This window comes from Globicephala melas, chromosome 10 (genome assembly GCF_963455315.2).
Source record: "Globicephala melas chromosome 10, mGloMel1.2, whole genome shotgun sequence".
In the NCBI taxonomy this organism is placed as follows: Eukaryota; Metazoa; Chordata; class Mammalia; order Artiodactyla; family Delphinidae; genus Globicephala; species Globicephala melas.
This window is the reverse complement of record NC_083323.1, coordinates 51,195,939-51,207,893: the sequence shown is the minus strand read 5'-3', so window position 1 is coordinate 51,207,893 and position 11,955 is coordinate 51,195,939. Positions and strand designations below refer to the sequence as shown.

The following is an 11,955-nucleotide window of genomic DNA, read 5'->3' as shown; positions in this document are numbered from 1 at the left end:
CTATGATTTTCTCCAGATATATGCCCAGGAGTGGGATTGCTGAATCATATGGTAACTCCATTTTTAGTTTTTTAAGGTTTTCCATAGTGGCTGCACCAGTTTATTGAATACATTCCCAACTGGTAGCACTTTTATTTGCAACATTTTCACACCTTTCGAAAGTCTTCACTAAGGGATATTTAACACATCCTACTTAGAGAAGACTTTTTGAAAGAACTGACAACTAAGCTGGGAGCTGACATAAATAGGAGTGCTGCAGGCTCTGACAACAAAGCGTAGTGTGACATGGCTGGAGTAGAGGCAGAACTGGGAGGGAGAGATGAGGCTGGAGAGCTAGGACAGAGTCAGGGAAAGAATATCTTCTGTTTTTTTGTGATACTGCAAAGTTTTAACTTCCACTCAATTGCAACCAACTTTATTTTCATAAAATAACACATGCAAAGACCACTCCATACAACACTCAGAAAACTAAAGCAGCACCTTTATTTTATACACACAAACAGTATAAAATGTTTATGTAAGAGCTGTGTTTGTTTACAATATATTATATTGCTTCAAGCCAATGCCGAAAGTTCATACATTATATTCCCTATTTTATTGTGTTTACAATATATTATATCGTTTAATGCCACTACCACAGTGTTGTTTCTTTCTCTCTCTCTTTTTTTTTCAATACTGAATTCTCTGGAATCATGGTAAGGTCAAAATATATTGTATTGTGAGTTTAGAAATAAAGGGAATTTAAAAAATGTGACAAATGTCTAAATACATGACAATATAATTTGAAATGCTATAACTTCTGCACTTTTATAACTGCTTCATCCAGACCCTTGTGATTTATGCATTTTTGTTCCGTTTATCTTCTCTAATGTTGCCCAGCCCCTCGACATCATGAATGCATTGTACTTTTGGAAATTATCTGCCAACTACACACTGAAAAGACAAAAATTTAACCTGAACAACTTACATAACATAAAATCGGTCCCAAAGCACTGAAACAAGAAAATCTATACCATTACGCTACAGATGTACTTAGAAAACTTAAAAGGCAGAGTAAATATCAGCTTGGTGATTTATAATGAAGCTAATAAAATTCAGGCCAGTATTCTTAACTGTAATGAACATTATTTGAACATTCAACACATGAAAGGTTAACAAAGGCTATGAACTTGGTGTAACTTAAAACGTTTCAGATGCCGGAGTTCACCAGATGTAATTGGATTCAGGTGGGTCCTGCTGTTCCTCGGCCTTTTTAAGTGAAGGCGTGTGCTGCCTGAGCCCGGCGCCTGCTGGCCTCAGGGCATGCGTGAGGCTGGCTCCGTACCCTGCAAAATTATTCACAGCTTGAAAGAAAAGAAACTACAAAAACAGGCTCTTCAGATTCATTATTAATCATTCAAATGAAATCCATTTTCCCTTTTCAACCCAGAGTGAAAGACCACAGCAATCACAAAAAGCTACCTGAATGAAGAGATGTTACAGGTTCAAGATCTCTGTTGAAAGAAACCCATTTTACTAACTCCGTCAAATCTGGCTTCCACTGAATCTCTGATTCACTGTGTATTTTGGCCATGCAGATACTCTTGATGCAAACTTTGGATGAATGTGATTGAATGGAAGGATGTTCTCCACCCAAGAGTTGGTAAGGATCTAGCACTGAGGTCTCAATAGCAGGGATGCTTCTGCAGAGGACTTGGTCATTGATTCTTTCACTGCCTTGTAAAACCAGACTCCATTACGTTGATCTAGTTCAATGTAATAACCCCCATTCTTCATATAGATCACATGATTAGGCGTGGCTATTGCATTTACACAAAATAGGAATTTTATAAGAATTAAGGACTCCAGTACACATGTTAGAGAAAGGTTATGATTTGAACTGACTCCTTATCAATGGGGATTTGTGAGTTTCGGTGAAGGTGGGCATCTATCCATAGCATTTCCAGCTCATTATAAGTGGAGTGTAACACTGAGTTACACAACTTGAAGCCTCTTTTCTTATTACTTGTGAACTTCTGGAGATGCTTCTGGGCACTGACTCACTTCTACTGCTTTCCTAAAACTGATCCAAAACAGCAATCACACTTTAAAAATCTGCCTCCATCTTCCTGTGCATTAGAGTCAAGTTTGGCATTTCATTTGTTCCTTGTGGTTTTTTCTAAAATTTATTTTAATTAATTAACTAATTAGGCTGTGCTGGGTCTTCGTTGCTGTGCATGGGCTTTCTCTAGTTGCGGTGAGCGGGGGCTACTCTTGGTTGCACACAGGCCTCTCATTGCGGTGGCTTCTCTTGTTGCAGAGCACGGGCTCTAGGTGCATGGGCTTCAGTAGTTGTGGCACGTGGGCTCAGTAGTTGTGGCTCGCAGGCTCTAGAGCGCAGGCTCAGTAGTTGTGGCGCACGGGCTTAGTTGCTCTGCAGCACATGGGATCTTCCCGGACCAGGGCTCAAACCCGTGTCCCCTGTACTAGCAGGCGGATTCTTAACCACTGCGCCACCAGGGACGTCCCTTCCTTGTGGTTTTTAAATGCAAGCATGGGGGGGACTTCCCTGGTGGTCCAGTGGCTAAGACTCCACACTCCCAATGCAGGGGCCCAGGTTCAATCCCTGGCCAGGGAGCTAGATCCCACATGCTGCAAAGAAGACCTGGTGCAGCCAAATAAATAAATAAATGCAAGCATGCCATTAAGTAACCACTGAGAACAGAATACTTTGTTCCTGAATGTGTCTCTTTGAATTGTCGGTATGCAGGCTAGTAGCTCATGGCGCAGCCAAAACAATGAGCCAACAATTCGCTGGAGTAAATCCCTACCCTGCTGCTCACCCCGCAACCCATGAAGCCCACACCCACCTGGTGAGGGGAGCCTAAGCTGGGGAGTCTGTCTCCAGTATCCTCCTCCCAAGCAGGAATGTCTGGGTGCCTGGGACCTCTCAGCATGTCACCCTGCTGGGGGTCTGTTCTTAGCAGAACTCTGTGCCTCAGGGCTTCCTTGTCCCCTCCCGTTAATCAACATAAACCTCATTCTTTCAGCCTGATTCTCTCCGCCAATGTACAGAATGGCTGGGTGGCCTCTCCTAGAAAACACGTTTGCATTTGAATCAAACACCAAGGCATCTTCTTGACATGCAGTGCCTGGATCTGAAGGAGCAATGGATGACAAAAGCTTTCAGCAAGTGGGAGTGCTATTTGGTGGCTGGCAGACCTGTCAGAATTGCTCATCTAAACTACATGCATGAGGGCCCCTAACTTGCCTTCTTCCTAGAAGAGCGACCGGGTGTAACAGCAGGAACAGTGCCTCTTGTACTCCCCTCCCATCATCGTTGGTGGTCACCAGGCCCCAAATGCGAGTCCCAGAAGACCTTTGTAATTGAGTCCTGGGACGTATGGTCTCACTTCAGGTCATCCCTAGGCCCAAGGACTTCTGGAAACTTACTCTGATTTGGGGACAAACGGCACAGTTTCTATCCTGAGTTAAAGGTGGCGTAAAGGGTTTGGTTTAACTCTTTTCCAAAACGGCTCCAGAAATGGTTAGTTTTCTATAGGTCTTTTACTCCCACGAAGGTCCCCCCCACCCAGTATGTCCTAACAGGGATACCATTCAATCATTCCCACCTCGGTAAAGGAACGCTTTTCCAGAGGAGCTCCACTTCTTGTTAAGCTATGCCCACCTGAAGCCAATTCAGTCTACCATCCAGCCAATTCGGTGGGTGCAAAAGACTCAAATCAATGGCTTAGCCTAGACCAGACACCGGTATACTTTAAAATAAACAAATAAACGTGTATACCTACACATAAATGGTATATGTACATATCAGAATAATATAATGTGAGTTATAAAATATGCACGAAAATTAGAAATTAGAGATTGAGATATATAACTATATATACATATAAAATTTATACATAAATGTAATAAAAGGATATAAAAAATGTTTTCAAACGATATTTTCCCTCAGCACCCAGCTGATCATTCCACACTCACTGGGCTACATGCATCACCCTTTGGAGACCACTGATTTAGAAAAACATCTGATGTGAAAGGGATCTGTTCAATTTGTGTACATTATTTTGGAGACACAACCTGGATGTCTGTTAATCAAGGGAGCTGTATGACTGAATGAAGCCTTTCTTTCCTCAAAGGAAAGTGGCCAGTGGGCCCATACTCAGGAGACTGCGTTCAAGCTGCAGGATGAACCTGCAGAAACTGCATTATTTATTTCCTTCACTTGCTGATTGTCCCTCCCTCTTGAACCTGGGTGCTACCAGGAAGGGCCTTTTCTGTCTGTTCACGGGTATGTCTCCAGTGCCTGGATTCATGCCTAGCATATCAATCAAAACGGAATGATTGAATTTAGCAACTTTCATTTTGTGTATAAAATAGGTCAGTGGTTTATTAGCCTATAGCTAGTTCATTTTTGGTACTCAATAAATTTGAAAAAAACACAACTCCATGATAACATCTCTCCCGTACTTCACAGACCTTTACCGTCCCACAAAAGAACCCATTTAAAGCATACCATAACCAATACAGTTTAAAGATTTTACAGAGCAGAACTCTTCATGTTCTATATGCTGACCGATCAATCCTGAATGATAAAATCAGAACCATGTAGATACCGATCTACATTTGATTTAAAATCTTACTTATTTCTATCACAGTTAACATACCGTATTACCAAATCACCACGTAGTACTAATTCAGCCTGGAAGATATTTGTGGTGTTATTTTACAGTGATGCTTTCTTTCCTCTTTATACTCTAAAGCTTAGGCTCTACAGTTTAGAGAGTACCGGGTGGGGCGGGGTGTGGCATGCAGAGAAGCACGGGGGAGAATAGGCAGTGGAGGAGAAGTTGCTTTCCTGAAAAGGAAAGCAGGGCTGAGTTAGGCTTGTCCATCCGCCTTTGGAGCCAGGAAACAGACATGCAAAAGGCTGGCTCCCCAGACGGCTCGCACTCACTTTTATTGCAGTGTCTTCCATGCCAGCCTTCCTGACATTGGCATTTGTTGGGTTCGTGGCAGGTTCCGTGTGTACCGCAGCCAGGCTCGCAGACAGCTAGAGTCAAAGGAGATAGAATGTTTCCTGAGCTTTCATTTGTCAACAGAATTACGCAGCTGCTTTTCCTGCAGTTCTTTAGAATGTGTTAGTTTTGGCTTCATCCCTTAATTTTTTTTTTCTTTCTTTCTTTCTGAGTCAATCTCCAGCTAGAAGTCAGTTTTGGACTTTTTGAAACAGTCCTGAGAGTAATCTTAAACTAGACTTGGTGCTTCTCATTCACAATAGATGCTCAGGAGGACTTTGAAACTGCTGGGCGATGGAAGTTCATCTTCCTTAAGAAAACTCCTGAGTTAAAAAGTTTGGTTGTGTGTGCGAATGTGTCTAAGGTTTTTTTACGTGCATGGATTTCATACAACGTCTTTGGTCTACTTCAAGGAAACATACGTCAGTGAAGAAGGGTTAACTGTGATGCCCGAGCGACATGCAGTAGGTACAGAAGTCATGAAGAGAGGAGAGACTCCTACTAGTTTAATTATCCTGTAACACAAGATCGACTATGTGTTCGGGGTACTTACGCTTTGAACAGAGGTCTCCTTGGTAACCTTTGGAGCACTTGCATTTACTTTTGCCAATGCATTTACCTCCATTTCGACAGGGCTGCGGGCATTTGCCTGAAATAGAGAAGAATGCAAATAAGCAAGGAACTCTGTGCTTCATTCAGAGGCAATTACATTTTTTCCAGAGGAACTGCAAGGCTTTGAGAGGATCAGGCCTTTTAAGTAGCAGTTATTTCCACTTATTTCTGATCTACCCTGGCTTTGTTACTGTTTGACTCTCGTTTCTGGAACAAACAGGCTAGTCTTCTTACTTATGATTCTGGATACGTATCTTCTACAATGAAGATGTTCAAATGTATTTATATTACTTTAAAAAAAAAGAATAATGTTTTAACTGATTCATAAACGCTTGTAATTTAAGGTATACTAAAAATGAAGATAGGAATGACGCCCTAACTGATCTTTTCTGAGTTCTGATTTTTCTATGTCACTTTTTCTGAAAGCAGGCCTATACCTGGACATGATGACTTCTGTCTTAGCCTCGGATTCTCCAGAAAGCAGGGCCTGCGTGCAGAGTTTATTTGGGAAGTGGTCCTAGGGGTCAGGAATGGGGGGTGGGGAGAGTAAAACGGCGAAGGAGGGAAAGCCAACGCAAAAGCATAATATGTTTGTGGGTTGGTCATCACTATGGGCAACTGGGCTCTACCCTGCAGCATCTTTCTGAGGAGCCAGGTAGACTGACTGCACCTTCAAGGTGACTGAAGGAAGGAAGAGGGCAGCATTTATCCATCTGTACTTGTCTCCCACTGATCAAAGGTCACCCCATGGAATAACTTGCTGCGTTCCCATTCTGTGACTGTGTGAGTGCAGATTCTATTTTTTTTTTTTAGTACTCAGGAGTCTCTGGGTGGAAAGCAAGAGAAGTGTGACACAGCTAAGGTGCAGTTAGGCTATGTCTGTGCAAAATAGGTCATAGCAGTGGCTGGAGTGAAAGGCTGGCTGAGAAGGATATGAGGTGGGGCACAAAAGGGGCCTGATTCCACACCTGTGCATTTTTCTGGAATGTCTTAGATCCTAATGATACATCATTCTTTCTTTTATCTCTGTGCCAAATGAGTATTGCTAGTCTTTTCACAGATCTTTGAATCACAGGATTTTAGAGCTGGAATAGGGCCTTAGATGTAAGAATTATATAATATTCTTCTTTTCTCTTACTTTTGAAGCTATTTATTCTCCCTCTGCAATCTAGAATTTGCCATCCTAAGGGTGAAGTTTTTTTCCAGGCAAACATTATGCTTGACAAACATAGAGTGAATCCCATATGAAAGTAATTTTGCTAAAAACACTTTCTTCTCTTTTTATTTCTCCAAAAATGACTTTCTTCATATATAAATCAACCAAAGCAGCATTTAGTCATTGTGGAGATAATAGAGACATAATATTGAGATGTTAGAATCTCTCAAGAACCTGGAATGCCATTAGACCTGTAGGTTCTTCTGATGCAGGGATGTTCTAGAAACATGTATTAAAACAATCTTAATATTAGAATGCCACCTTTTTACTGACCATTAAAAATCCAAAAGTATACTTTTTGATAGGTTTGGATACAAATAATAGCATTTACTATTTGGTCAAGATCCCAACTCTAATTTAAGGAAAGGAATACCTAATTCTGAATTTCCATTTGCATCAAAGAAACATCTGTCCCCATCATATGCACAAAATTGGATCATATCACAGTACTCTGCAATGCACTGGGTTTTTTCAAGTAAGCAAGATGTGGGACAATAACTATATGGCAGAAAAGATGGAGGAGTTATTGTGAAATATTTGGTGAGCCCAAGTTTCCCCATATTCTATGAAATGTGAACTTGGTATCCAGGGACAATGCAGAGAATGATTGATGGAGAGAATCTTTTCAGTGACTCCAAGGACCTTTTTGTTTTCTTGGCAAGAGGGAAGTGAGGACCCTTAGGATCACTGCAGCCAGGAAGGAGGAGGACGTTCTCTCCCAGTTATCTCACCACAGAAATATGATTGCCGGTGATGGTTAGAAGGCCATTCCTAGATCAAACCTCATGGAGCCAAAACATCATGAAGAGATGATTGTTTAAAATTACAAATTCTGTAAGTGTCTGTAACATTGACTTCCTTTTCCTGAAAATATTTTGCAACCAATCTATCCACTGGACAGTGGTAAACTGAGTCAACTTGAGCGATTACACATTTTTACCCAAATGAGACTAAATATTGCCTGAAGACAAACAGATTTGACTAATTCTAAACAATTTGAATTTTAACTCTAACCAGTGAGAACAGTGAGATAAGGTATTGACAAAATAAAGATATTAAACTTCCTCTGCCCATCAGATTGTGAGGTAACTTAAATTTGTGACTATCCTTCACATAGAGAAAAAGATAAAAATAGTTTACAATAAGCGCCAATAACTGTCATCTCTGGGTCTTAGAATTATGAGTGATTTTTAATTATTTTATCCAATATTCTAATTTTTTATGGAGAGCATTTTATACAGATAAGTTTTATAATAATAAGAACCCATTAAGGTATTAAGAAAACATTTATAGTACAGTATAAATAATTTGGTCTTTTTAACTGACGGCTCATTAAAGATTCTTGTAAAGTCTGTGAACCTTAAAGAACAAGATAAACATAGGTACATACATCTAGATACTTCTAACCATGGTCTTATTTGTTAAACTGCAAGTATATCTCACAGCCAAGTCAGAGTGAAGTTTGAGAAGATATCAATTCTGATAGAGGCCAGGAGAAATGAAAATATAAATAGCATCAGAATACATATTTCATTAAAAAAACAGACAATAACAGGTGTTGGTAAGGATATGGAGAAATTGGAAGCTTTGTACGTTGCTGGTGGGAATGTAAAATGGTACAGCCACTTTGGAAAACAGTTCAGCAGTTCCTCAAAAAATTAAAGAGTTAACATGTGGTCTAGCAATTTTACTCCTAGGTATATACCCAAGAGAACTGAAAATACGTTCACACAAAAACTTGTACACAAACGTTTGTAGCAGCACTATTATTCGTTGAGTCCTAAAGTGGGAACAGCCCAAATGCCCATCAACTGATGAATGGATAAACAAAATGTGGTTGGTATATCCACACAATGCAATGTTATTTAGCAAGTAAAAGGAAGTAATGATATATGCTACAACGTAGGTGAACCTCGAAAACGTGCTAAGTGAAAGAAGTCAGACATAAAAGACCGTATATTGGATGATTCTATTTATATGAACTGTCTAGAATAGGCAAATCTAAAGAGACAGGAAGTGGATTAGTGGATTCCAGGGGCTTGGGGAGAGGCAATGAGGAGTGACTGCCGATCGGTACAGGGTTTCTCTGGGGGATGATGACATGTTCTGGAATTAGAGAGAAGAGATGCTGCACAATTTCGTGACTATATTCAATTATATACTTTAAAATGGTGAATTTTACGGTATGTGAGTTGTATCTCAATTTAAAGACAGGATACATAATTCAACTTTTTGTCTCTATTACACTAGAGGCACTTTTCAACTCAAGACCCATTTAAATTTTTTCCTGGTAATTTGGTTCCTGTAATAGAAACAAAAAATTTCCTAAAAGGATTTGAGTATAACTTGTGATGGGGATAATCAGGAGCTTTCAAAAGGCCCACATTTTTGGTGCAGTTAAAAAAAAAAAAAAGAATAGAAAACAGTTTCTGTCAATGGAAAGGTCATAAACCTAAGGGCATGAAACAGATATCTACATGAAGAGAAATGAACCCATGAACGAAGATTCATAAACATGAACCAACTAAATATGCGAAGTTTGAGAGTAAGTATGGGAAGAAAAGTGAGGGGAGTGAGCTCAGAGATATCTTTATCAGGGCAGGAAGAGCAGAAACCACATCCTGACGATTAATTACATTACATGTCCTATGGAAACCGTAGAGGTACTTCATTTGAACTCTATAAAAAACCGTCACTTCAGCTACTACTTATTAAACTACACAAACCCACAAATAAATTAGAAGTTGAAAGTTAAAATAGGAAGTCCGTATTATTGAATTCTGAACCCAGTACAACTTCAGAAACTACGGCTGTACCAAACACAGTGGGTGTTTTATGGATACAATACAGCTGGAGGTGAAAATGCCACATTCCAGAACTTCCAGAAAGGCGGGGACACAGCCCCTTTAGCAGATGTGCTCACTCACACTCCTTTTGCGCCTTCCTGAGCGGGGCTTCGGTGGTATCTGTCTTCTGGGTCATAGAGTAATTGAGAGTGGGGCTGGCTCATTTCTGAGTTGAGCAGAGAGCTTTCAGTGATGTGACTGGGAGGTGACAGGGCCAGGGCAAGCGGTTTGGTATCCTGATTCCCAAAACAATGATTACCTACCACATTCCACCGTTACATTTTTTTCTTTGTACCAAAGCGTGACAAACATCTAGTGAAGGCATAATGTGCACTGATTTTAAGTTTATGGCTCAACTCTTTCTTTTTTTTTTTTTTACATAAATACTCATGAGACACTTCCTCAATCAAGATATAGAGCATTTCTGGCACCCCATAACGTTACTCTGTGCCCCCCAATCACTATTCTTATTTCTATGATCATCCATTACTTCTGCCTGTTCTTGAACTTCATAAAAATGGCAGCATGCACTTTCTTGTGTCTAGCTTTTACTTAGCATAACGTCTGTGCAATTCATTCATGTTGTTGCGTGTGCTATTAGGTTTTTGTCTGTTTGTTTTTATTGCTCTGCACCTTTTTTCCCCATCTTTTTTCTTGAGTGAGTCTATCCTTTTCTCTGAGATAAGTCACGAGGCTCCGTCTGGTTAGGAAATGTGGCAGTGAGTGCCAGAGGAGAAACTCTATATGCCTGCAGGTAGGTGAACAAATTCCAGCTGTCCTAAAGCTCTGATCTACATTTCCAGGCTGAAACTATGGGCTCTGCACAATGATAAGGGGATAAAAATCACTAGCAAGAGACAACGCAACATGGTGAATAACTCGAACCCAGATAACTGAGTCAGAGAGCATTGGCTCTGAGTCACCTGTGCTGAGCTATGTCACTCTTTGCCCACCTTTAGCCAAAACAGATGGCGGCTCAATCTAGTAAAAAGAAACCACTGGCCTGAGTCCTTAGACAAGGTATATTCATTGTCTCTGGGCTTCAGATTCCTCATCAATAAAATGAAGGGGTTAGATGGAGCTTCTAAGTTTCCCCCCTCCCCCGAAAAAAGACAATGCAGGTCGATACTCACTTATTTCACACTGTTCCCCCTCAAGTCCTGGAGGGCAAATACACTTTCCAGGGTAGAAACAGGTCCCTCCGTTAAAGCAGGTGGCTGAGCAGTTTGCTGTTAGGATGAAAACAGGGTATTGCATTAGATAGTAGCTTAAATCTAACAACAACATTTCATTAAGGCTAAGTGATTCTTCTTAGGCATCTGCTACTTGCCCATTTACTTATTTAACAAAACAAGCCACTTTACACATACAGGACTTGTAAGCAATTGCTTCACCATTTGCAGATTCCAGCAACACACACATTACATAGGGCCCACCTCTAGGGGTTTACTTCTTAGTGAAAAAAGGCATCATGTGTAAAAAAAAAAAAAAAAAAAAAACTTTTTTATTTTCTTATAAATATCTATGCTCTTAAAGGAGAAGAACTCTATGAACCCAAGAAAATATTTTTTAAGATGAGGGAAGAGTAAAAGGAGAAAACTTTCTTTGGAATAGACAAAAGGGAGAGAAGTCATAAGTACTGGGATCAGACAAAGGAGAAAGCAACTTCTTTTCTGAATAAGAGGAACAGAGATGCATCTTATATAACAGGAATTTTTTAAAAATAGACTTTTTTGACATTTGCAGGAAGGAGTAATTATATTTAGGAAAAGACAGACGGTTGCCCCTTGCGGGTCCCACAGGCAGGGAAGTGGTGGCAGTATGAGCTGGAGGGATGAAGAATGTGGGTATATTATTGTGGGAGTCCAATTAACTATATTTTCCAGGTAATAATCATACCGTTTGTGATTCATACTAAACCCTCTCTCTTAGAGTCAGCTTCTGAAATTTCACTGCTCACTGGCACCTAAAATAGAGGGAGGACAGAAATGGGGACGGAGGAGAGCAAATATCTAAAAATAGACAAGTTGGCTCATTCTGTAAAGGAGATGAAAATAAGAACTCGATTCTCAGCTATTCCAGTTTTATGGCCTATTTGTTCTTGTCCTATATAAAACAGGCCAGAGTTGGCTATAGATGAACGAAAGCTGGAATAAGCTTTCAGTAAGAAAATCAGAAAGGAAATCCAAAAGTTCTAAGTGTATGCTTTCTTTGTGGAAAAGAAGTCCAGCTGGAATATTCTATGAATATCATGCTTCTTAAA

The 11,955-nt window shown here is 40.2% G+C and overlaps 1 protein-coding gene across 1 annotated transcript in view; it reads right to left on the bottom strand.

Moving 5' to 3' along the window:
* Positions 1 to 463: 463 nt before the first annotated feature.
* The window catches only part of WIF1 (WNT inhibitory factor 1), an 87,349-nt gene continuing 75,857 nt past the window's right edge, over positions 464 to 11,955 (bottom strand). Inside the window, exons 7-10 of the mRNA XM_030866381.3 lie at positions 10,826 to 10,921; positions 5,572 to 5,667; positions 4,958 to 5,053; positions 464 to 1,325 (exon numbers count right to left, since the gene is read on the bottom strand). Of these exons, the coding sequence (XP_030722241.1) occupies positions 1,204 to 1,325; positions 4,958 to 5,053; positions 5,572 to 5,667; positions 10,826 to 10,921 (410 nt within the window). The 3' untranslated portion in view covers positions 464 to 1,203. The remainder of the gene's footprint in view (positions 1,326 to 4,957; positions 5,054 to 5,571; positions 5,668 to 10,825; positions 10,922 to 11,955) is intronic.